This window comes from Anabrus simplex, chromosome 8, assembly GCF_040414725.1.
Source record: "Anabrus simplex isolate iqAnaSimp1 chromosome 8, ASM4041472v1, whole genome shotgun sequence".
Classification (NCBI taxonomy): domain Eukaryota; kingdom Metazoa; phylum Arthropoda; class Insecta; order Orthoptera; family Tettigoniidae; genus Anabrus; species Anabrus simplex.
Window position 1 is genome coordinate 20,829,803 of NC_090272.1, and position 27,704 is coordinate 20,857,506.

General features: G+C 40.8%; 1 protein-coding gene across 1 annotated transcript in view; it reads left to right on the plus strand.

Annotated features, from left to right (window-relative positions):
* The first annotated feature begins 9,321 nt into the window (after nucleotides 1-9,321).
* The window catches only part of LOC136879277 (uncharacterized), a 272,020-nt gene continuing 253,637 nt past the window's right edge, over nucleotides 9,322-27,704 (plus strand). The window contains exons 1-3 of the mRNA XM_067153099.2: nucleotides 9,322-9,511; nucleotides 17,817-17,944; nucleotides 18,056-18,121. Of these exons, the coding sequence (XP_067009200.2) occupies nucleotides 9,322-9,511; nucleotides 17,817-17,944; nucleotides 18,056-18,121 (384 nt within the window). The remainder of the gene's footprint in view (nucleotides 9,512-17,816; nucleotides 17,945-18,055; nucleotides 18,122-27,704) is intronic.

Sequence of the window (27,704 nt, forward strand, 5' to 3'; positions counted from 1 at the left end):
CTCAACTTGTAGTATGCAGACGGATATAGCAGTTACTTTAGATTCAGGAGCCAATGGCCGTAGCCGTGTTGAAACACCGGATCCCGTGAGATCTCCGAAGTTAAGCAACACTGGGCGTGGTCAAGATTTGGATGGGTTGCCACGCGCTGTTGGTGGGAGTAAGGGAATGGAGAAGCGGACCGTACGTAAACTCAGGCACACCTCTGCGGAAGTTCGGACCTGCCTTCGGGCAGAATACAACCTTGCCTTACCTTAGATTCAGGAGGTCAAACGGACTGTATCGCTATTGACCTATCGAAGGCTTTTGATCGGGTAGATCAAAGGAGATTACTGACGAAAAACGAGGGCTATTGGACTAGACAAAGGAGTAGTTGAATGGATGGCTACATTCCTGGAAAATAGAACTCGGAGAATAAATGTAGGTGAAGCGATATCTGTTCATGTAATGATTAAGAGGGGGTACCGCAGGGCAATATTATTGGACATTTATATTTTCTTATATATATATTGTACCAGGAAAAGTTGATTTTGAAGAGCATGATGTCTGTGAGGAGTGCCTAGTCCTTAGAAGAAGGTACAGAGAAAGAGAGGATTGAAAGGCGAAATAATAGATATTATATCTTTCTTTCCTTTATTCAATCTCATGAAGGCCACACTATTATGTCGCCGAATCATAAATATTTACTAAAAATAAATCCCAATTTCAACAACAGAATATCGAAAAATCAAGTAAAATTCAAGTGGGTAATGCTCAATCTCTTATGTCCATTATCAGTTCAGCTTAAGCCACGAAGGAGAGCGGACGCATGAGTAGAGAGCTCGGGAGTGGGAGTAAGGAGTGAGTGCTGAGTGCAGGAAGCTTGTGAGGAGTTTGACAACAATGATTGGAGTAGATCAATACAGGGCGGCTATTGGAGGATGGCAGAGGAGAATCAAGAAAGAAGAAGTAAAATCAGGTGGGTGTAATAAAGTGGATTTGGTAATCAAAGGAGAAGTAGTGTTAACAGCGGCGGTGGTTATAATGTTGCTACTGATTGGAGGTGTAGAGCCGAACTCAGGCCCGACATCTAGTGGAAATGAGGGATGGGAAGACAGAAGAATTCAGAAAATGGGTAAAAGAGACGGTGGTAGAAGTGTGCCCCTTTGAGCAAATGATCCAAGAACAAACCAGGGAGTTTGGAAAAATGAAGTTATGGCTACGAGAAATGACGGACGATATAACATCACAAGTGAGAAAGAACGACGAGGAAGTGGCAATATTAAGAGAAAGAATTGGACGACTGGAAGAGGAGACGTTGAAATTGAAAGCGGAAGTGAATGCCAATACATTGAATCGCAGGAAGAAGTGCTTATTTATTTATGGGGTGCCTGAGGAGGTGAGAGAAGACAAAGTACGTACAATTTACAAATTAGTCGACTTAATACAGGGGAAATTGAAACTTAACTTTAGCGAAGTGGACATAGATGACGTACAGAGAGTGGGAAGAACTAGGGGCAACAGGCCTATCAAAGTAGAACTGTTTTCTACGTTGATGGCTGATGCTGTGATAGGCAATGCGAGTAACATGCAGAGAGAAAAAATATGGATCAAGAGAGACGTGGGATGGGAGGCTATTAGGAATGAGAAAATACTCAGAAAACACAAGATACGTGCGATAAATCGAGGACTGAGAGCTACTATTAAGGGACAAGAGCTAGTGGTATCAGGCAGAAATTGGAAGAGGAACTGGTCTGTGAATAGACTGCTGGACTTAGAAATGAAGATTAAAAAAGACGAAGAAAAAATGAGCAGTGCAACGAGAGGTGGGGAAGTGAGGAGAGATAACAGTAACAGTCTAATGTGTGAAGAGGGTCAGAGAGAGGCGCTAAGTGAAAATGTAACCATTAACAGTGAAGAAGTTCAGGAAGAGGCGACAAGTGAAAGGGTGACCATAAGCAGTGAAGAAGAAAGGCAGAGGAGTGAAAGCAGTGAAGTAAGGGAAGTGACGGGTAAAAAGGTGACGTCAGAGGCAACCGGAGGATGTCTCAATAGGAGTTGGGAAAGAGGCAAGGGCAGAAGATTAACGGAGATGATGGGAGCTGAAGGTGGAGGCAAAAGAACACAACAGAGTGAAGATGGTGATGAAGTGGCGGCCAAAAGAGGTGGCAGAGAAACAGGAAAGTATAGAAAACTGACAGACATGTGGGATTCAGGTAGAAATGAGAAGGGTGTAGTCACTAGAAGTAAAAAGAACAATAGTATAGGGAGTAGTGAAAATAAAGATTGTTAGATGTAAGAATGTAGTGTTGAGGAATGAGTGTTAGGTATTTGTAGGTGAAGATGAAGTGATATTTTGAAGGTTGTGATGGTGTATGAGTGTGTGGTATTTGTAGATGGAGATTTGTAATGTAATTTGGCTATTTGTAAATTTTGGTTTAGTGGAAGATGGAGTTTTCGGTAGGTAATTATGATGGGTAATAGGATGAGTATGAGTGAATGGTAAATTGAGTATGGTAGATGAGTGTGTGCTAGAGATGAAAGGTGGTGTTGGAAATAGAGGTGGTATATGTGGAAATGTGGTGTTGGAAAGGTATGAGAAGTAGTGGTGCACTCATGAGTAAGTTGTAAATGAAGGTGGTTTGGTATTCAATGTGATATGAAATTTGGAGATGGAGAAGTGGTGGTACTTTTCAATGGCATATTTCAAGTGTTGAGAGGGACGAGAACTGAGAAGTGGTGTTTGTTTAAGTGTTGAGAGGGATGTGAATAGAGAATTGGTGTTTGTTTGTAAACTTTGGTTTGGTGGACGTGATGACAAATGAATGGTGGACGTTTAATTATTGCTATATTATGTGAGTGTTAAGTGATGATGTATTGGTATTAAATTGCAGTAGAGACGGTAATTTATTGCTGAAATGTGGAGAGGGAGAAAGGGTGGTATATGTAATGGCAGAATGTAAGTGCTGAGAGGGAGGAGAATTGAGAATTGGTGTTTGTTTGTAAACTTTGGTTTGGTGGACGTGATGACAAATTTCAGGTGGAGTATGGCTTGGTATTTAAATTGATTAAGCATGGCTGACAAGGATAAAGTTGCAACGTGAGCATACGTGAACATGAATACTCAATGGCAGAATGTAACGTAAGTCTGGACTCAGCAACCTAGAGTGGGTCAAGTAAAATAAGGTAGGAGGAATGGAATGTGCAAGGGTTTGCGTGTCTAGTTAAGAGAGGCATGAAGGTCTTTGACATTCTTAATACTGCTGATTTTATTTCAACTTTATTATGTCCTTTAATTATGTTTATTTAAACTACACATTCTGGGAAGACAACAGGAATATTCAGCATGGACGTTGGACGTGGCATGAAAGGGCCGAGGATGACTACCGTGGTGACCCTCCTTTGGGGGTTACGTTTCCGGAGTATCTGAGGAATTTCATGGCATGTCCATGGAGTACGTTTGATTTTTTAAAATATTGTTTTGTTTGCTCATTTTTGTTCTCTGCGTGTTTTATTTTTCTTTTCTTTTTTCTGTACAGTATGTAGAGTTTGAAAGAGTGAATTTTGGCATGGGCTGAACATGTTATTTTTCTCATTTAAAGGATCAAATGGGTATTATTACTGTAGATCTAGACAAAAATAATAAAGTATCATAAAGTTATGTTCATTATAATTTTCATGGCATAAATTAATAATAAAGAATGTTGTAAGTAAATGAAAAGAAAATCCCAAAGTCTTTCTATTGGCACTTGCGATTTGAGATTACGCTTTCTACATAAATTAAATAAAGTAAATTTGGTAATTCCTTCTTGTGAACACATCAAACTCAAATATGAAAGAGTTGAAATTAAATCTGATCTTCTAGTGTAAAGTTCTGAGTATTGTCCTATTTTGTGTAAATTATTGAACACTTTACGTAAATATTGTAAATTGAGAGTTTATGATACACTTTAACTATGAATGAAACACTCAGTTGAAATCCTAAAGTTCCAATAAGGGAGAAAACACGACATTACGAGAGTACACTTATTTGAAAGTCTGTCTTTAATTTTGAGTGTCGTAAAGCGTTATTTTTCCAAGTTTATGAAATATTAAATAAGTGAGCATTTGATGTTCTTTGCCAGTAATGACACTGTTTGTAAAAGTTCTGTTCAAAGCCAGAATTATGCTTCTGAATGAAAAAAGCACTGATATCACCTGACGTACGCCTTCTCGTTGAGCTCGAACAGTTGAATACTGTTCTGCAAGCAGCAATCTGGAACTCAGCTAACAGCTATCACCACGATGTTCCATAGTATAACATTTCTGGAACTGTCCCTCGTAGTACTAAGTCCACGTTGATCTGCATCAAATCTCCGTCGATCTACGTCGTTATCCGTCGATCTCCGTCGTCTCGAGTGAGGATTTCTCATGTTAATAAAAGAGAGGCTTTAACACGAGAAAGTCCAACTGACTAGGTTGAAAAATGTGCACCATTTGATTTTGCACTGTTAGATCTGATTATCACTGTCTCATAAATAATCACCATTGACTGGATGAGAAGTACGTCGGAGCACAGTCTATTATCGTAAATCACGATAATGAGAAAATACACTTCCCTGCACAGTTCACCTTGACACTTACTGCACACTGTTCGTATTATCAAGAAAAACTTTCATTCGAAGCACAGTTTATCATGGCTCACTTTCACAGGAAAGAAATAAATAAATGTCTCTCTCTCGTAATATCTCGTAATGTTACTTCTCACTGTCACAGTTCTACAATTATTTGTGCATGAATTCTATACTCCACAATATCACTGAATTACGAAGTTCATTATACAGTCTATCCACACGGCTTGTTTCAAATAGTACAGTCTGTTATGACGATTCGCGAACAGTTTTTGTTTCGGCAAAAATCAAAGTGTTCTAGGCTTTAATAATACTCAAAATAGTCGGCGTGTTGCACCTACACTCACGATATTCAAAGTTGAAACAATCCAAGACCATTACAATGTAACGTAGCCGTGCTAACTTCAAATTTGTTATGGTTATTCACACGAAAATTAAGATATTTGTCAAGTTCAAATATTGGTGAAATATTACAAGTCTTATGTCTTTGATGTTATACACACGTTAATTTCCTAAGTTTGAATGTCTGACGAATTGCAAGTCCCACAATTTATAAGTTACTCACTGGTATTCACAGAAACTAAGTGTCGACTTGCCGTCGAAATAATATGAGTATCACGATGTCTGGCAGTATGAATACTGAGTTCGACTCGTAGCGTGCAGCATGACATGCGAGCCAGCTCTGAAGAATTATATTCCGTATGACCCAATGTTGCTTACCACTTCACTGGGGGAAGTGTGCTTCGTTTCTCGCTTATATCTCTTGAATGCCGTGATGGATTTCATTGAAATTGACATATGTTTACGTTCAGAATATGAGCTACACGATGATATATGTCTTATTTCCGTAACTTTATCAGCTAAAAAGTTAGAAATTTCCCTTCCAGTACATTCGAGAGATAGGCATGCAACATGTGGCAGTGACGTCACCCACAGGTGCATTGCTTGTGACGTGTGCAGCTCGCCACGAGGAGCTTCGCATCGCGCTCGCACAAGATGTTGAGCATACGAACACATATTATCGCCGTCCCTTTTTCATATATCCCGGCAATTATAAAACAATGTACAGGGCTGGAACAGTTCCTGGTACATATTCCTCCCTCCTCGAATTAAGAAAATGTGAAGGATTTTCTTATCTTAGTTCCTTACTCTTCTTGTGGAACATATTTCTTAAGGTTGTCATATGGGGTGACACATGGTGAAATTATGCCATCATTCTTCATCTGACTAATCAATGCTCTTGCCTCGTCTTGATATTTCTCAGGAACTGGATATGCTTCCGTTTATAAGGAGAACTATCATTAACGTTGAGGCGATATTCGAAACCTTGAACTTCCCCAGGTTTATCATCAAAGACATTGGGATATAATTTAAAAACTTCGTGTCTAGCCGAATCAAGCTTGCTTCGAGTTCTGGCTCTTCAATTGCACTGGTTACGGATCCTAATAAAGAAGCACCGATAACGGAACATTCATCAAACACGGAATTTTCCTCGTCCGTGCCAGGGTTTCCAATTTTCAATAGCTTTACCGCGGCTAGCGCATCCTCGAATTCAGTGGGCTTATGCATGTCGCTACCGGGTTCTTCAGCAGGGGTTCCCTCTTCACGAATTTCCGCATCATAACGATCCACCGGCTGCAATTCTACAGTCTCAGCGTTGCTTAAACTGACAAGATTCGATTTGTAATTTATAGTTCCCTTATACTACCTTGATCATGAAGTCCGATCCCAATATAACATTGAAACTGAGACGTGAAATAACAAGAAAAATACACTGAAGAAAATGGAAATTGCAACACCAAGAAGGAGTGGTGCTATATTACTGCAATTGAACATGCAGGACGAGTGTTCGGTTGTGCCTCGATGATTACATTTTCAGGTCCCTCTGACCGTACATTTGGACAACAATCAATACATAATGTACCCATCACGATCTGCAATACATTGATGAATTCGTCGAGGCATGGAGTCAATTAGGCCCTGGATCGTTTCCTGAGGAATTGTGGCCCATGCGTGCTGCACTTCACGGGTCAGTTGTTCTAGAGTTGTGGGTGGCTGAGGACGGTTGGCCAGTTGTCGACACATCATGTCCCACACATGCTCAATAGGACTGAGGTTCGGGGATATGGCGGGCCATTCTAAGGTTGTGATGTCGTGGAGAGCTTCTCTGGAGATGCGTGCAGTGTGAAGCCGGGCATTGTCCTGCTGAAACATCCCATTAGCAATGTTCGCCATCATAGGGAAAACCACTGGATTGAGTACCCTATCAACGTACTGTCGAGCAGTCATAATGCACTCAACAAGCACTAATTGTGATTTCACATTAAATCCAATAGCTCCCCAGACTATAATGCTTGGTGTTGGCCCTGTGTGCCTCTCGACAATAAGATCCCGGCGGCCCCTCTCCCCGGTACGTCGGCCCATACGATTCCGGCGATCACTGCGGGCAAGACAGAAGCGCGATTCATCACTAAAGAAGACCCTATGCCATTCGTCGACCCACGTCGATCTTTCTCGACACCAGGCTAGCCTTACAAGTCACTGTTGTGGGGTCAATGGAACACCTTCTGCAGGGACATGGGGTCGTAAGCCAATCAATCAATCAATACTGATCTGCATTTAGGGCAGTCGCCCAGGTGGCAGATTCCCTATCTGTTGCTTTCCTAGCCTTTTCCGAAATGATTTCAAAGAAATTGGAAATTTATTGAACATCTCCCTTGGTAAGTTATTCCAATCCCTAACTCCCCTTCCTATAAATGAATATTTGCCCCAGTTTGTCCTCTTGAATTTCAACTTTATCTTCATATTGTGATCTTTCCTACTTTTATAAACGCCATTCAAACCTATTCGTCTACTAATGTCATTCCACGCCATCTCTCCGCTGACAGCTCGGAACATACCACTTAGTCGAGCAGCTCTTCTTCTTTCTCTCAATTCTTCTCAACCCAAACATTGCAACATTTTTGTAACGCTACTCTTTTGTCGGAAATCACTCAGAACAAATCGAGCTGCTTTTCTTTGGATTTTTTCCAGTTCTTGAATCAGGTAATCCTGGTGAGGGTCCCATACACTGGAACCATACTCTAGTTGGGGTCTTACCAGAGACTTATATGCACTCTCCTTTACATCCTTACTATAACCCCTAAACACCCTCATAACCATGTGTAGAGATCGGTACCCTTTATTTACAATCCCATTTATGTGATTACCCCAGTGAAGATCTTTCCTTATATTAACACCTAGATACTTACAATGATCCCCTAAAGGAACTTTCACCCCATCAACGCAGTAATTAAAACTGAGAGGACTTTTCCTATTTGTGAAACTCACAACCTGACTTTTAGCCCCGTTTATCAACATACCATTGCCTGCTGTCCATCTCACAGCATTTTCGAGGTCACGTTGCAGTTGCTCACAATCTTGTAACTTATTTATCACTCTATAGAGAAAAACATCATCAGCAAAAAGCCTTACCTCCGATTCCACTCCTTTACTCATATCATTTATATATATAAGAAAACATAAAGGTCCGATAACACTGCCCTGAGGAACTCCCCTCTCAACTATTACAGGGTCAGACAAAGCTTCACCTACTCTAACTCTCTGAGATCTATTTTCTAGAAATATAGCAACCCATTCAACCACTCTTTTGTCTAGTCCAATTGCACTCATTTTTGCCAGTAGTCTCCCATGATCCACCCTATCAAATGCTTTAGACATGTCAATCGCGATACAGTCCATTTGACCTCCAGAATCCAAGATATCTGCTATATCTTGCTGAAATCCTACAAGTTGAGTTTCAGTGGAATAACCAATGCATGCAGGCGATTACCAACTGTTTGTTGTGTAACATGGGGTGCCATAACTGCTCGAATTTCCGCTGCTGTTGGATGGGGTTCCATCCGGGCCATCCGAATGATGCGGCGATTCTCTCTCACAGTAGTCAGTCGCGCTGGGCCTGTGCCAGGTCTATGAGTGTGGGTACCTTCATTTGACCACTGCTGCCATACACGTTGTACCTTAGATGCCTATCGACCAACACGTTCAGCGACAGTCCTCAGCGATAATCCAGCTTCACACAGCCCAATTATTCGAGCCCTCTCAAAGGGCGACAGTTGTTGATAGCGTGCTCTTCTCTGTCGTCGAGGCATGTTTGACGGGGAACACTTCACTGCACATACTGCAAGTCAAATACGCTACACCAGAGTCCGTATACTGGAGTTGATTCCTCCACGACCAACCACGTGGGGAGACCTGTAGCAACAATCCAATGGATCTGAAACTTTGATCGTTTACATACCTACATGGTATCGTTCCATATCGTGAAAATCAACACAAACGATCAATGCCTTCATGGTGTTGCAATTTCCATTTTCTTAAGTGTATGTTCGAAAAGTCTTCCACTTATATAAAATTCTATGAATGCTTGTAGTTTACACTTAATGTTGCAATCAGGTACCACACCTCGAACCTTCGTGATTTCAAACCTCCCAAGGTCATCAAAGGTATTGCCAGATTCATTGGCATGGTGAATTTCTTCAGGAAATGTATTCCTAACTTCGCTAACAGAGCGGCGCCCTTGAACTTACTTCGTAGGAAAGGTGTCAAATTTGAGTGGGGGCCTTCTCAACAAGCCGCTTTCGAAGACCTCGAATTAGCGCTTTGTAACGCCCCTGTCGGGGCTATGCGTGATTTCTCGAAGAAATTCATCGTCCAAACCGAGCGTCGTCGGCGATGGCTGCAGCCCTTCTTCAAGAGACTAAACTAGGGAGGCGACCCATCGCCTATGCATCTAGGACATTATCCGCTCAAGAAGCTGTTCATGTACCCATGATCTTCAAGTACTACCATGAGACCCCGTTAGGGGGACATTTAGCCATCTTCAAAACCCGGGAAAAGATCCGAGAAATGTTCATTTGGAAAGGTATGGACGGCGAAATTCGTGAATTGGTAAAAGCCTGTAAATCTTGTTGGCTTAGTAAACGTACCATGTCCACTAAGCAAGGGCTATTGTCTTCCGATCAAGCGTCGCGCCCCATGGAACGCCTCTATATCGACTATGCAGGACCCTTCCCCCAATCAAAGGGGAATGCCAACAAATTCATCCTTGTGTGTGTAGACGGTTTCACAAGATTTTCCTAGTTGTTTCCGACTACCGCTCAGTCCACCATTTTTTGTTTAAATTCCATCTTTGCTTCTTTTGGTCCGTGTCAATATATTGTTTCTGATAATGCTAAAGCCTTTACCTCCAATCTCTTCCGTAAATTCTGTTTTGATTTATCCATGTCACATGTAACAACATCAGCGTACTATCCTCAACCACCTCTGGCCGAACGGGTCAATCGTAATCTGAGGTCGGCTCTAATTGCCTATCATCATGATGATAATTCTAGGTGGGACTCATCCCTGCATTGGTTAGCTTTCGCTTTGAATTCGGCGGTTCATGAATCTCATAAATTCACTCCAGCTTCATTGATGTTTAAGTTTCTACCCAACACGCCGCTCTCTAACCTTTGGTCTCTTAGTGATATTCTACCTGAGGCAATAGATCCTGATAATATTAGAGATCTATGGAAGAAGGCTAAGGTATAAAGTGCTTACTGAGTGTTGTGTATCGCCCACCAAAGATTGGTTACATCACCGACCTTGAAGACATCTTACTTGACCTCCTACCCAGGTATGAACATGTTTTATTACTAGGAGACCTCAATACTGACATCCTTAACGACAAAATGACTGAGACTAAACAACTAATCAACATATTTAAATCTTGTAACATGACGATTTTGCCACTTAAACCAACACATCACACAGCCACGTCACATACATTACTGGACTTAATTGTGACGAATAACCCTGACAGAGTACTGACCCACGGGCAAATGTCTGCTTACGGACTATCCAATCACGACTTAATTTATTTAGCTTATTCACTTAAATGCCCCAAGTACAGACCTAAATTAATTACATTCAGAGATCTAAAACGTATAAATAACGAAGCCCTATTAGAAGATGCTGCAAACATACCTTGGCATAATGTCCATATGTTAGATAATATAGATGATAAAGTGGAGTTCTTAAAACACACAACTGCTAGCTCTTCTTAATAAACACGCGCCAAAACGGACTGCTCGTGTAACACGCCCTGCGGCTCCATGGATGACGCAGGAAATACGAGACTTAATGACAGAGAGAGACAAAGCTTTCAGAAAATTTAAAATTAGCCAAATACCAAACGATTTTGACCTGTACAAGACCCTTCGTAACAGAACCACACAGGCCGTAAGGAATGCTAAAATAAGACACTCACAGAACATTTTGCTAACCCGAAACACGACAACAATCTGGAAAACCGTACAAAAAATGGGCATAGGCGGAAATAAAATACATACTGCTGACGTTAAAATATAAATGGATGATTTAAACCAATACTTTACTACAAGACCCGTTAACATTGACGAGACAACAAAAGAACAGACGATTAACAAAATTCTATACAATGGCAATACTAACAACGGACGAGAACAGTTGTATTTTCCCCTCGTAACTCCTGCAGAAGTGAGACAAATTGCACGATCAATAAAGACAACTGCGACAGGATGTGACGAGATTGTTCCACAGTTACTGTTAAAAACTCTAGATGTAATCCTACCAACTCTAACCCACATCATAAATACCTCACTGATAACCGGCATATTCTCTTCCCTTTGGAAATATGCAATTGTTCGCCCACTCCCCAAGGTCAACAATCCCGTGGGACCCAAAGGCTTTCGATCCATTTGCATTTTACCATTTCTGTCAAAAATTTTGGAGAAAATAGTTCACAGACAAATAACCGCATATTTAAATAACAATATGCTTCTTGACAAATACCAGTCTGGTTTTAGAAGCAATCGCACAACTACTGCACTGCTTAAAGTTACGAACGACATAGGAGTAGCTATGGATAAGGGAGAAGTTACTGTTTTAACTCTTCTAGACCTTAGTAAGGCCTTCGACTGCGTTGACACGGACATACTAATAGCAAAATTACGTGCTCTTAATTTCTCACAAAGCACACTATCCTGGATGTATTCCTATCTCTCTGATCGCCGGCAGTGTGTATCTACAGGTGAAAATTTCTCTTCATGGCAATCTATAGAGACTGGAATACAACAGGTGTCAGTGCTAGTGCCACTCCTATTTTCGATCTTCATTTCAGGACTAACACAAGTAATTAAACATTGTCAGTATCACGTGTACGCAGACGACAGACAGATATATACACATGCACATCCTCGTGACTTACCGACTGCAATAAATAACATGAACGACGACCTAGGAAGAATATGTAGGTGGACCGATGACCATGGACTAAAAATCAATGCCCAAAAATCACAGTGTATTCTTTTAGATACCCAAAAAACCCACGCACTACTTACAGACATCCACACCCACTCAGTAACATTAAGAGGCACTCAGTTACAATTCAAAGACACAGTTAAAAACTTAGGGATGATAATGGATAAACACCTTAGTTGGAACGATCATGTAACAGGTATATGTCAGCGAGTGTTTTATTCCTTACATTCCCTTAGAAAACACAGAGATTTACTCCCCCAAAATGTAAGAAAACTGCTTATCCAAAGTGTGGTAATGCCAATATTCGACTACTGTGACGTAGTATACAGTAACCTGAATGCCTCACTTTCCAACAAGCTCCAAAAGGCATGCGTTCGATTTATTTCAGATATACCAAGGTTTAGCCATATTTCTCCCGCATTTGCTAGGCTTTCATGGCTACGCTTAAGAGAGCGACGAAATTTACACAATCTTTCCCTGGTACATCGTATACTGAACCTTAACACACCTGAATACCTTGCCACATAATTCCATTACCTAGCATCACCTTCTAGTATTCCTACCAGATCATCATCCACCGCAGTACTAAGCATTCCCATTCACCGCTCAACTGGCTACAGTAGATCATTTATAGTCGCCGCCAGCCGTATTTGGAATTCCCTACCTGCTGAAATTAGGAGCGGGTCAAACCACCTCCGCTTTAAGAAACTCTGTCAAACCTGGTTAATAAATAATAATGATTTCTTATAACATAGTAGGATTAGATCATAGCTAAGTATTAGATTAATTAAAACATTTAATTGCTACCTTAAGATATTAAACAGTAGATAATTTAGTGTATATTTAACTCTTCATGTAGGTGTATGTATGGTCGGACAGAATAGCAGCCTTCATAGCCTGAGTCCCGCCATATAAAACAAGACAATAAATAAATAAATAAATAAATAAATAAATCTTAAAATAAATAAATAAATAAAAAATAAATAAATCTTAAAATTTATTTTTATGGTTATAGAAATTAGTATTTGATGTAAGATTTTCCCCTCTGGTTACTCTGCTGTCCTTTTCCGTGCGGCCGTTACCAAGCTCCCGTCTCCTGCTAAACCATACCAGTGGCTAACCAAATTTCCACGCCGCTGGCCATTCTGACTCACCAACAAGATCGTGCCCTAAAATAACCAATCACCAACAACAATTCTGCCGCCGAGATCTTATTGTTTCAGTGCCCCGCAGCCGTTCGTCGCCCCACCGTGGTGGGGTAAGGACCCACTCCACTCCCGTGATGTCCTTCTGTGTACGGCGCGCCGGATGCTATCTCTCGACACAGGCTGAAGTGCGGCGCACCAACCTCATGCTTAACCGGGGACTGTAAACAAACTTTGCATCTGCGGCGTTCTTCACCACGACTACCCCTCTCATAGTGCGGGAGAGAGGTATCTCAGGGTACTTGAGGGGTCCGGGCGACCTTGACTGGATACCGGCAGCGACGGCAGGACTTGCCGTCAAAATGAACCGCATGTATTCCAAATGTATACAGAGACTAAGGCACTCTCCAGCCGGAGTTCAGCTATCTCCTAACTATCTACTTCAAAAACAATACTTGGTAACTTGTTTCGACATTCTGAAAACTTCTTCTACAGATCAACGTTAAAAGACTTGCGAAATTCTTTATGTCTCTTCCATCCTCTTCCACAAATCTATTTGCAAGGAAGCAGGAATTCAACTAACTTCAAATTATCAACCACAAAAACTTGGATTTTTTTGGAAAATAACTTTCTTCAGCATTCTTCTGTGTCACCCCTTGGAAGGACTTTTGGTGGGGGGGAGATCTGTACCGGGAGGTACACCTCTACGCCACAAGTTTAAATATTGCGCCAATAAGTACTCCTCTACAGGAGAAACTCTGAACTTTAAAAACTGGATCAATTCTTTAGTTTCTCAGAAGATGTCACTACAGTAAATTTTGTGATTACGAAGTTGTCAATACTGTGTGTAGTTCAACTTGTTTTGTTTTCCATTGATTAAGAAGTGTGGACATTCTCTTATAGGTGTCTCTACTAAAAACTATGATTATGCCCCCTGGTGCGAAGTTAAGCAACCTTTCAAAAAAATTTTGTATTCATAAGTTTTCTCTTTACTAAATTTCGTTCTTTCATTTGTGGGTTGGCAATATTAATCTTTTCTTTCCACCTGTTTTGAACTGAGCCAATCCAGAATTTCTGTAATTAATTTTTAACCAATCATGTATTTCTTCTTCGACTTTGAGTGTATTTTCAAGAAGGACCAATAAAGAAAGAGGGTGTGGCTTGATTATTCATGAAAGGTTTCGAATCTTCCACGAGGGTATAAAACTGCTGATTTTCTTGTCTCTGGGCCTCTCGAACAACATCTAGCATAGTGTATGGAAGTGTAGCAGGAGGCGGGAAGCGCCTCTTTCATCTGGCAGCAGCTCTTCAACAAGGTAATGGCCTCTTAACATCTTTATTTCTTGCTAGCTCAGCAGTTTAATCCGCGGGGAAGGTCCGAAACATTTATTATGTAACCTATCTTGAAACATGTAATTTGCCATCGCTTTTGTAAAACTTCACATATCTTTAACTGTAAATTGGGGATAGAGAGTGCTTTACCCTCTCGAGCTCCCCTTCATGATGGATTTGAGGTGACTACGTTTTCGTAACCGTTTTTCTACTCTTCCTTAATGTGTTAAATTTATTCTGTATACGAGTCACCTCCGTAGTTTGGGAATAGCCCCTGATTCATCGGCCTAGTGCCTCTTAGGTTTTAAGAAGTTTCATGTAGGAGTGCATATTCACGCCTCCATTCCGTTTTGCAGTTTGGGCCGTTAAAACCTATTATTTTCCTACTTGTGCCTGCGTCCTCACTTTCATGTACTCTATCCCAACCACCTTGGTCATCCCTTCTTCTTTGCCGATCCCAACGGTATTAGGTATCGAGGCGTAGGGAGTCGTTCACTTTCACGCACTGCGTGGTTTTTGCCGTTCTTTGGCCGATATCTTCATTTTTCGAAATGTCGGATCCCTTCCGTTTCTTCTTTCTGATTAATGTTAGGCCTATATAGAGCATGGTTGCCTGACTAATCAGCACCACCACCTCACTCCATATGCAAACTGCGGATAGCTTTTGGCACGCAGTATAGTGATTAGAAAATGTATACCTCTACCTCCCCTACCCTGCCGACAAATATTCTGATAGTGAAAAATTTGTCAATCAACGAGACTCGAACCGGCTAACCATAGTGTCAGACCGAATATACTTCAACACCTAAGTCTGCGTTTATAGTAGAGCGCCTCGGAATGCGAAGAGGAGAGTGGACAGTGCTTAGTGTTTATAGCTGAGTGGCGAGGAGTGGGAAAAGGAGAGTGGAGAGAGCTTAGTGTTTATAGTGGAACGGCGAGGAGTGGGAAAAGGAGAGCGGAGAGTGCTTAGTATTTATAGTGTATCGGTGAGGATTGAGAAGATGAGGGTGCTTAGTGTTTATAGTGGAGCGGCGAGGAGTGGGAAGAGGAGAGTGCATAGTATTTATAGTGGAGCGGCAGGGAGTGGTAAAAGGAGAGTGGAGAGAGCTTAGTATTTATAGTGGAACGGCGAGCAGTGGGAAAAGGAGTGTGGAGAGTGCTAAGTGTTTAAATTAGAGCGGCGAGGAGTAGGAAGAGGAGCATGGAGGGTGTTTAGTGTTTATAGTAGAGCGGCGAGGAGTGGGAAGAGGAGAGTGGAGAGTGCTTAGTGTTTATAGTAGAGCGGCGTGGAGTGGGAAAAGAAGAATGGAGAGTGCTGAGTGTTTATAGTAGAGTGGCGAGGAGTGGGAAGAGGAGAGTAGAGAGTGCTTATTGTTTATAGCGGAGTGGCGAGTAGTGGAAAGACGAGAGTGTTTAGTGTTTATAGCGGAGCGGCAAGAGTGGGAAATGGATGCCCTTGTTGACGTTCCCCATCCGACGGACCTAGTCAGGATTCGAGTTAAAGCATGCACGACAAGAGAAGCAAGCAGAAAACTACAGTCTTGGGCGACTGCTGCTCAGCACGACTTGCATCTAACATGCTTTAACTATTTTTGTGCAACAACTGTAAGAATGCATTTTCTTCAGACCTACGAACTCAGAGTCACAGCAAGCAACCTCTCTGCTACTGCTTGCAAAACGGAAGTGACTTAGCAAAAATATACATTACCTTAAAATCCCGGTCCTGTTACTTGTTGACGTCAGGAAGGGCATCCGACCGTAAAACAGTTTCTTGCGATTCAAAATCCCGGTCCTGTCACTTGTTAGACCTTTGGCGTCAGGAAGGGCATCCGGCCCTAAAACAGATTTCTTGCCTTGTTAGGAAGACTAGCAGGAAAGGGCTAGGAGCGGGAAGCGGCCGTTATAGTACAGCCGCCCCCTAGCATTTGCCATCTTCGGAGCTGACGACAGTTTAGTTCGAACCCCGCTACTTTGCACTGCATAACGCTGTTGATCGTGATTTATCCGTCGGGCGTATACTGAGGTTAGCCGGTTCGAGTCCTGTTGGTCTAGAATGTTAGCCAGGACACAACTCAAGGGCTTGAGGGTTGCTGCACCCCCTTACAGCTATTAAGGAGTTTAGCCAGGACTTAGTGAGAGCCTGCTTGCAACATCTTGAAGCCTGCTAGCCTTGAGCAGGCTGTGTGCCGTTACCAGGCTGTGCTTTTTTTTTTTTTTTACAGCTGGGAAGCTGTATTACGCTGCGTGTAAAAAGCCTGCAAGCCTTGAGCAGGCTATGTGCCGGGCTGTGGTTTTACACCTAGGAAGCTGTTAATAGGGGCGTTAAGCCGACACCCCTTGGTGCTGGAGTAGTCTATGTGCCGGCACCGGACCGTAGTAAACTAAATGCTGCGAAGCTTTAAGGGCATATCTGTTGGATGCAGCGAGTTTAAGATGAGTAAGTCCCCGGGCAAGAAATATCGTGGGTGTGGGGATGTAATTTACAAAAAACGTTGCATGAATATTTTTTAGTGTGAGCTTCAAGCAAACACACAAGCTGCAAGAGTCAGCCAGTGCTCACTCGCTTATCGAAAAGAATGTAGACACAGCACTTTTTGCCGAGTTCCAAGTCCACCGCTCGCTCGCAACTGTACCATAAGTTATTACACAGCAGCAGCAGCAGACTTAGTTCAGAGCCCCTAGAGACTTTAGGCCCGAAAGTGTTGCTCTCTCTTGCTGGGCCGGGTTGTGTAGCTCAGACGGTTGAGGCGCTAGCCTTCTAACCCTAACATAGCCGGTTCGATCCTGGCTTATTCCGGTGGTGTTTGAAGGTGCTCAGCCTCGTGTCGGTAGATTTACTGGCACGTAAAAGAACTCCTGAGGGACAAAATTCCTGCACCTCAGCGTCTCCGAAAACAGCTGGTTCGATCCTGGCTCAGTATGGTTGTATTTGAAGGTGCTCAGCCTCGTGTCGGTAGATTTACTGGCACGTAAAGAACTCCTGAGGGACACAATTCCTGCACCTAGGCGTCTCGTGTTGTTCTCGCCCCAACTCAAAGGCTATAAGAGGTCGCTCCAAGATAACTGGCAGGGGATACCGTAGATGCTGGCTCCCTCTCTTTTTGCTCAGCTCAGTGCCCGAGGATCGCTTCTCTTAACACACAAGACTCAGCTCAGCGCCCCGTCTACGCTCCTCTAGTTCATAGCCCGAGGATCGCCCTCTAATATGCGCCTCGTCATCAGCAGTTGCCGCTGTCCTTCTTCAGGAAACAGAACTCGGAAGGCAAAATATTCAATCTATAAACTTAAGGGTTTGGAAGTTTTGTTTGCACTAGAAAAGTTCCCTGCTCACTGTGAAGGCCTCTGATGAAAGACGTTAGTGCATAAACTTTTGTTACAACTGTATTCCACTTCCTGCTTATTTTTTACGAGCAAGTCCACAGTCGCACTGGATGCAGTCATGCATAACAGTAGCAGTGCTCCGTGTGTGTGCATATAAGCAATTTACTGTATTCTCTTACTTTCAACGAAGCAACCATCACTATTCATATCTGCTAAAAGTAAGTTTAATTCTTTGATTATTATTATTATTATTATTATTATTATTATTATTATTATTATTATTATTATTATTTTACCGATTTTTTCGAACCTTTTTTCTTTGTTTTTAGAAAATCATCGTCTGCCGTCAGCATTATTCCAGTAACCATTCTTCAGTTTGCAGTCTTCAACTTAAGGTAAGCCTAATCTGTCGGTTAGTGCCAGGCAGTCCTGTTGACAATCCAACTAACCTTCGAGCCCTTTCCTATCATTTTATGACTATGTGTGATGCAAATGCTGTGTGTATATGCTACTCTCAGGCAGTTATTCAGTAATAACAGATTACCTGTTAACAAACTGGAGCCCTTTCCTATCCTATGATCGCTATGTGCGATGCAAGTGCTGTGTGTATGTGCTACTCTCAATCAGTAATAACAGAGTAGCTGTTAACAAACCAAGTAACCTTCGAGCCCTTTCCTATCCTATGATCACTATGTGCGATGCAAGTGCTCACCTTACTTCACCTTTCTAGCCTCTCTTTCAAGCTACACACATATATTAATATTTTTTATGTACATCAAGAATTATCGTCGTCATTCATCCGAGTTGCAGTTTAAAGGCTTTAATCGTCATTCATCTGAGTCGCAGTCTTCAACGTGTGCATCTTAAGGTATGCTTAGATCGTTTTATCGATCTTATATGCTGTTATTGTATTTCGATTCTAAAAATAGTATTTCGCTTTTTGTAGATGAAATCGGAAGGATTAACAAGGCCGATTACGAGTCTACCGCTAAATCATCGATTAAAAATTTGGTGAAAGAATTTTACGTGTCTGTAACGACTTCCAAGTTTTTCCACCTAGTGTGCTAACTGATTTAAAAGAACTAAATCTTGTGCCCTTAGCTTTGTTGGTGCGTAATTATGACGATGAATTGGCAAACTATACATAAATGTTTTTCATCGCGTATTCTAAGCGGCATTATACGAAATACTTTAAATATTTTAGATCCAAATTTTTTCTTACACTCTTGCTATAATGTTTTTGAAGAAAAAGTCACTTCTTTACTGCCTCTGCATACGGCCCTTAAAACGTCTTACATTCTTTTCAAAGATAATCAGGAAATTCATGAAACATTTTACATTTCATCTAAAATTACGAAACTCTTATGTTCAGACAATATTTCGGTATGGTTACGCAAACACGTCGTTGACACACTGCTTGCTGGATTTCAAAAGTTTGAAGAAGGAGCTAGTAATAAAGCACTTGGAAGTATTTTGCATCTTCAAATTAATGTGTGCAAATTCGACCCCTTCAATTCAGGTAAGCGACATATTCAACTTCCTCAAGCGATTATAAATAAAAAAGCAGTCATTAATATTGAGAATAACGATGACTATTGCTTTTTATGGTGCATCGCTATGGCGTTGAAACCGACAACAAGTAATAAACCATCAAGAACTTCTCAGTATAAGGATATGTTTATCGAGTTACAACGCCCTTAAAATTTTGAAGGTGTTTCTTTTCCTATGGATTTAGCAAACATTTCTTCGTTTGAAAAAACAACCCGGATTTTTCCTTTTCTGTATACGGTGTTGACGGAGACCATATTGTAGGACCGCTTAACACCGCTTCTTCTCAGAAACAACACCATCTTCATCTCTTATATGTGTTTGCAATGAAACTACAAGCCACTACTGCTACATATCTAATCTTTCCCGTCTGTTAAACTCTCAACTTTCATCACACAGAGAAAAGAAATTTATATGCGACCGTTGTTTGCATTACTTTACGAAAGAAATCCTGTTAGCAACACATGTCAATGATTGTACAACACATCCTGCCGTAAAACGTGCTCTGCCAACCACGGAAAATGCAGAAATGAAGTTTGAGAATTATTATCGACAAGAACCTGTTCCCTTCACAGTTCATGCAGATTTTGAATGTTTTACTGTACCTTTTCGACGTTGGCAAACCGACATGAGCGAACCCTACACGAATTATGTGCAAGAGCACACTCAGTCTTCAGTAGCTTGCAAAGTCGTTTGTTCCTACGATGCATCTCCATCCTTTTTTAGGATATATCGTGACGAAAAGTGTGTGGCATGGCTGTTAAATGAATTAAAGCAATTAGCGGAACGCGTTCATACGCTTATTTCGCAACCTGTTCCCATTCGGATGCCACTTGATGAAATTATTTTGCATGATGAAACTGATGAATGTCACATCTGTAAGCAGCCGATTATTTTCCCACATATTAAGGTTAGAGGTCACTGTCACTTAACCGGGAAATATCGCGGACCTGCACATGATTCGTGCAATCTTTCATATCGTGTACCTAAATTTATTCCATGCTTTTTCCATAACTTGTCAGGCTACGAGAGTCACTTCATTGGTAGGGAATTTGCACAATGAAATTGTACAAAGTTCACTGTGATTGCGCAAAATCATGAACGATTTATTTCATTCAGTTATCGTGTAAGCGATATTAGCATTCGCTTTCTAGATTCCTATAAATTTATTAACTTTTCACCTGATACACTTGTAAATGGGCTTTCCAGCGACAACTTGAAGTACCTTCGAGAGTATTTTTCAGATCCTGAACAATTTAAACTTTGTCTAAGGAAAGGTGTTCTGCCCTATGACTACATTCAGAGCTTTCAAACGTTAGAAGAAACAAAATTACCTCCACAGTCTGCATTTACAAGTTTGCTAAGTGAATGTACATCGTCATATGATAAGCATACGGCATCTATTTCTGATGAAGACTATTTGCATGGCTGCCAGGTGTGGTCTACGTTTCAGCTACAGACTTTAGGTGAATATGCTGACTTTTATTTGAAGGTAGATACACTTTTACTCTGTGATGTGTTTGAGAAGATTCTTAAAATGTGTTTAACTCTTTACGGATTGGACCCTTGCTATTACTACACAACACACGGTCTCTCATGGGATGCGATGCTAAAGTGTACCGGTGTTCAACTTGATCTTCTTACGGATGTCGAAATGCTTTTGATTTTTGAACGCGGCATTCGCGGCGGACTAGTTTCGCTTGTCAACAGGCATGCCATCGCGAATAATCCCTACCTCGACAACTATAATTCAGAGAAAGAAGATTCTTATCTGATGTATTTCAATGTCAATAATCTGTATGGGTGATCCATGTCACAGCCATTACCGTGTAAAGATTTGGTATGGCTAACATAAAGTAAAATTCAACATTTTGATGTTTATGAGGCTGCTAAAGATCTTCATCGCGGCTACGTGCTGGAAGCTTCTCTTGCATATGCTTCTCATCTGCACAATTCACATTCCAAACTTCCTTTTTATGTTGAAGAAATTATTCCACCTAACTATACATCAAAACATACTAAACTGCTAGCCATCTTTTTCAGAAAAAGCGCTATGTTATCCACATGCAATGTCTCGAATACGGCTTACAGTTAGAGCGTATTCATCGTATCGTTGCGTTTAAGCAGGACACATGGCTTAAAACGTACATGGATTTGAATACTGAACATCGTCAACGTGCTGCAACAACATCTGAGAGTACGTTTTTCAAACTGATGAATAACTCGATCTATGGCAAAAGCATGGAAAATGTGCGCAAACATTGGGACATTTAATTAATCAATGGGATGGGCGGTATGGGGCACGCAAGTACATCTCAAAACCAAATTTCAAAGCCGATCATGTGACCTTATTTATGTTGAAATGAAAAAACGGAGATCGTCTATGCCAAGCCAATTTATTTGGGAATGGCTATACTTGTTTTTTCAAAATTAAAAATGAATGAATTTCATTATGGATTTGCAAAACAACAGTTGTCTGATCTTACACTTTTGTATATGGATACAGATAGTTTCATTTATCATATTCGGAACACGGACGTTTCGCAATACTTAGACACTTCTTCCTTTTTACCTAGTAATCCATTTAAGGTATGTGTACACCCAGAAATTGTCAAAAAGTCTAATTTTTTCGATTTTGAATTTCACATTACCTGGATTCGTTATTTTATTAGCTTTAATTTTGTGTAAATTACATAACCTTACCTTCACTACTTTTTGAGATATTGACGTTTATGTAAAATGCAGCACACTGAGCCACGCCCCCTTTTATGGACACAAGTGTTTATTCTTAGCCTTCTGCTCATGCTGACCATCTGTGACTTTTGTTTTCTTTCTAATTACTGATGTACAATATAGTGTTCACTCCACACTAACCCTGTGCTGCTGTCTATGAGAATTGTTCTTAATTAGTTGAATAAACAGCTGTGAATGTTATGAGCACCCTTGCATTTTGTAGGCCTTCTGTTTATATTGATATACTGTACTTTTAGAAAGTTTTCCAACAATTCTAATTTATTTATTTTGAATATTGTTGTACATTGTTGTTATAACCATGGCTAACAGAAAACTAACAGGAGGCCTGTAAGGAAGTTCCATGGAAACCAGTTTACAAACATGAAGAAAGCTGATAGGTTAGAGAAGGACAATGAAATTGGATACCCAGAGGTGAAGACAGTTGCTGTTCCTTCCAAAAAGCAGTGGCAACTGGCACTATGGATTAAGCCTAAAAATGGACTGCCTGTCAATGTACTTGAAGCTGTCAAGCCAGTGTACTCCAAGCTGATTGATCCTGCCATGCTAAGGCGTTGTCTCCTTGGCAAAACACAAAATCAAAATGAAAGTTTTAATGGCATGATATGGAGAAGATGCCCAAAAGATGGTTATATAGGACTAAAAACATTGAACTTTTGTGATATGGATGCTATTTGCCATTATAATTGTGGCCCAGATGTAGAACAGGAACTTCTAAAGCGAGTGGGTGTTACTAATTGGTAAACATACTCGAGCCGGTGTGAAGTTGGCTAAAGCTCTTAAACAGAAAAAGTATCATCTTACAAAATACCCCAGAGGAGAAAACCAGGAGGAGGTACCTGAGAGGAAGAAGGAACATGAAGGAAGACCTGAATACTGCTTTAGAAGGGACATCATTAGAAGCAGGAGGTTTCTAAAACAGTGTTAAAACTTTGAGTTGGATTTCTCTAGAAAATAATTTTTAATGCTCTCATTATTTTAAAAAATCATAACATTAGACCTAACTATCCTATTTCACTGAATATTCTTTTCAATTAAAGCCAATAGCCTGCTCCAGGACACAAATCTCAGAAATGTAACTAATGTTGTAAAATATAATTGATTATGTGATTTGTTTATAAAGACTCACCAAAAAGTTTGTATCCACTAAAGTAATACGACATCAACAGGCACAACTTCATTCTAGGAACATGAGTATTTTAAGTTTATGCTCTACCTATAAGTGTTGTGAAGAAAATGCAAAAAACAGATTTGAGGAATGTCAATTAGTTTGGGAGCTATGATGTTTAAAATAATATAATACATTTTTAAACAAAATAATGTATTAACAAATAATGCAATATTTTTAGTTTATATACATACTGATCTTTCTAAATTTTCTTGCCGATTCCAGTAACCTAAATTCCAAACAGGAAATCTTGTAATTAAAAAAAATAAATTTTTGGGTGTACACATACCTTAACATTCGGCCACAAAACAAGAAAGTCATAGGGCATATGAAAGACGAATGCGGCATGAATATCATGACTGAGTTTATTAGTTTAGCGCCAAAAAATGTACGCCTATGACACTAAAAATTCACAGTCTGTTAAAAAAGCAAAAGGCGTACGTTCAAGCGTCGTCAGCCATTTACACCTTCAACACTATCGCGATGTACTTACCTCTAGAAATGCCGCTTTCTGTATGCAAACAAGGATTCAATCCCGTAAACATCATGTGTATACGATCGAACAAAATAAATGTTCATTGTTTCCTTGCCATGACGAACGTGTATGGGATAGCGATTCCCTTACCAGTGTCCCATGGGGGTACAGCATCAACTAAAACTTGTACAAACAAGAAGGGGAAAGGTACACGAACATTGTATTTTTTTTTTGCTATTGGCTTTACGTCGCACGGACAGAGATATGTCTTATGGCGACAATGGGACAGAAATTAGCTGGAACTGGGAAGGAAGCGGCCGTGGCCTTAATTAAGATACAGCCCAAGCATTTGCCATCTTCAGGGCTGCCGACAGTGGGGTTCGAACCCACTATCTCCTGAATACTGGATACTGGCCCCACTTAAGCCACTGCAGCTATCGAGGTCGGCCACGAACGTTGTAAGATAAATCTTGTACATATAAGAATTGCATTGAGAAGGGAGAAGTACACGAACATCTCTACGGAAAATGATTCAAGATAAAACCTGTACTTACAAGATGTAAATAAATAATGTAGAACTGGCATATTCTTTTATTTTAGATTAGGTATTACCTTCTCATCCTCCTCCTCCCGCTCCTCCTTCTTGAAAGATTAGTTAGATACTCGAAAAAGTAGAGTAAGTATATCAAGAAAGAAGTTGTTCAGCAGATTCGTAAGTATGACGTCGTCTCAGAAGAGCAACTCAGTAAGTATGTTGGGAAGGGATTTTTTTTTCTGAACAGTGTTCGATTCTAATCTTGTAATGCAGTGTTCTGAACACTTACAACATCGAACTATAGTATGCGATTTTGTGTTCTCAACACTTGTTCGACGTAACAACATTAACTTTAACTTAATTCTAGTCATAATATGTTCACAACAGCAGCTTCGTAAGTGTGTGTTCAAGTCTAAACATGCACAATTACGTCATCGCTGCAGCACGTGCACACTCTTGCCTTCGCGATGCATGTTTAAACTTGTTCGGTAGAGATATGCCTTGACAGAGAAGGAAGAGCAGCTCAGTAAATATGTTGAGAAGGATTATTTTCTACAAAGATATCTCTCTGAACAGTGTTTGATTCTAGTCTTGCAATGTAGTGTCCTAAACACTTTCCGCATCGGACTATAGAACGCGATTTTTTGTTCTCAACACTTGTTCGACATCAACTATGGTATGTAATTCTAGTTATAATATGTTTTGAACAGCATCTTCGTAAGTATATGTACAAGTCTAAACATGCACAATAACGTCATCGCTGCAACACGTGCACACTCTTGCTTTCGCGATGCATGTTTAAACTTGTTCGATAAAGCTATGCATTAACAGAGGAGGAGGAGGAGGAGGCCATAACAGCCTGTGTATCTTGTGTGGTAGCCTCTAAGCTAGCAGCTGGCATCTTGTTTAATTAGCTTCGGGAAGAGCACCTTGTCGTAAAACTAAGGATAGTCCCCTTCCAGATGGGAGATGAGAGGTTAGGTTCGCGAATGCACTAAAGTTTTTATTGTTTAATCATAACAGCTGACATAATTTTTTGAATTGCTAGACAGCTGTCAGCTTGTCAGCTGTCTAAAAGCACGTGGGTTTGTTTCCAAACAAGCGCACGTGGAATTTTTCGAATTGCCTGCCACCACATGTCAAACAATGAGGTTTAGTGCAGTGAAGATGGCAGCACGATGCTCTGTTGATGAAAGATGGCCTCTGTCAAAAAAGCACGTGGATTTGTTTACAAATAAGAGCAAGTGTAATTTTTCAAATTTCCCCCCACCACGTGCCTAAGGATGAGGTTTAGTGCCGTCAAGATTGCAGCACTGAGGTTGGCGATGCGTTGTTGTTTAAAGATGGCGGATTACAGCTGTCAAAAAAGCACGTGGCTTTCTTTACAAACAACAGCACGTGGCTTGGTTTAAAGATGGCCGTCGACAGCTGTCAAAAAGCACGTGAAAGTTTCCAAATTGCCCGCCACCACGTACATAAGGTGGCAACAGTGGTGTTTAGTCCCGTCAAGATGGCGGCACTGAGGTTAGCGATGCGTTGTTGTTTAGAGATGGCAGCTGTCAGCTTGACAGCTGTCAAAAAGCACGTAGCTTTGTTTATAACAAGAGCACGTGGAATTTTAAATTGCCCGCCCGTGGGTTTTAGTGTCGTAAAGAGGGAAGCACTGAGTTTAGCGATGCAAGATGGCGGATGACAGCTGTCAAAAAGCACATGGCTGTCATAAAAGCACGTGGATTTGTTTACAAAAACACGTAGTGATGACATCATAGTCACGTGACCGGGGTCAATGACCTCGGGTGCTGACGCCACAGAAAAGAATGCTGACGAGGTGGTGCGGGCACCCCACTGCTCCCCTACTACTATAGAGTAGAATCACGGCCTTCCTGATCGATTAGATAGAAAACTAGAGACAGTACTAAGTTTCAAATTGGTTGGCCGATGAGGAATACTTAACAAATAAATTTATATTGGGATATTTAATATTTATCAAAGAAAACATTAAAAGTTTTGCACATAATTACAAAATGTAAGGCGGGCGACAAAGCCGCCATGGCGATCACCGCGTTGCCGACTCCTGCTCTAGAAAGTTCTTTCACAATTGCCGCTCTTTTCTCGTGTTCCAAATATTGGACATTCGGTAACGGGAATTTTGCATGAATGTTACGAACTGTGCAGCATTGAATTATAATATAGTCACACCCACTTTCTTGCCATTAATATTGTGCCCGTTCGCATCTCGAAGACCAACTACAAAATGGCGGCGTAGGAAGGTATGGCCCATGCGATCTACTAAGGCAATGAACTTCATATTAATGCAGCGTATAGGAGGCTATGTACGTCACGGAACGGATAATTTTCGAAGACACTGCAGAACAGTAGAGGCTCATTTTGAATTGTTTTAAAAAAATATAGCAGCGGAAGGATTGTTTAAGAAAATACTCAAGAAATAACATTCGCAGAAACAAGACGCAGAAACGAGCGGAGCTACGCATTTAAAGAATATTCTTGGCTACTGTGGAGAATATTGATTATTTATAATCGGCGATAGCATACGATTAAATTATTCACCGGTGTATGCTAAGAAAAGAGCCAAAAAAATATATATATATAAATAATTTTTGGTGATATATGATTGACTTGGATTAGTGAGGAGCCACTCTACGATCGAAGGGATAGGAATTCACCATTTTTCAATATTGATAACTTCGTACGAGAGGATAGTAACTACCGTAGCAGTAAATCTAATAACTATTTTACGGAGAAATTTTCAGAGCAAAGAAAAACTTCGACGATATCTATAAATAATTGAAATATGGAATATATCATGACTAATTATTGCGCAAATGGAATTCTTTTCGTGGTCTACAGATTCAAGATGATGACTGTCTGCTAAATTAACAAGATGGACTGAACTGGGGATATGCACCGTCGAGCCAGAGGACCAGCTGTGGATGATTGGACCGGCCAATCAGTGGACATGATGACGTGGATGAGCACCGGCCAGCCAAAGGACCGGACGAGAAGGAGTGGACCGGCGAGCCATGTGACCAGCAGATGACCATGAGTGTGCAATCCAACTAGAGATCCAGATCCGATCTGAGGGTCTAGCCGCAACCGAAGGATAGAGCAAGAACCAGATCAGACGTAGCAACTGACGAGCTAAGTCCATACATTTCTTTAGTAGAGTAGTTTCTTGTAATCTGCACCCTCAATCTAACTTGGCATGTGCTGAATATTTGGTGATATTTTTGGAGTAATTAAGAACGCGTGTGTAATATAAAGTGAAGTGTGAGATATCTAAGATTTTAAGATAAGATGGAAGTGTAGAATTAGAATGCTAATATGACATATACAGATTACCGCATTTGAATACTTACAGTGGAAACTAGTTTGGATAAAAGGTGGAAGTGTTACTTGTGAATACCTAGAAGCAATGAGTCTAATTTGCTAGTGAAATTTCGATTAATCTCGCTTACCTGAATATAGATTACGTCACGAAGT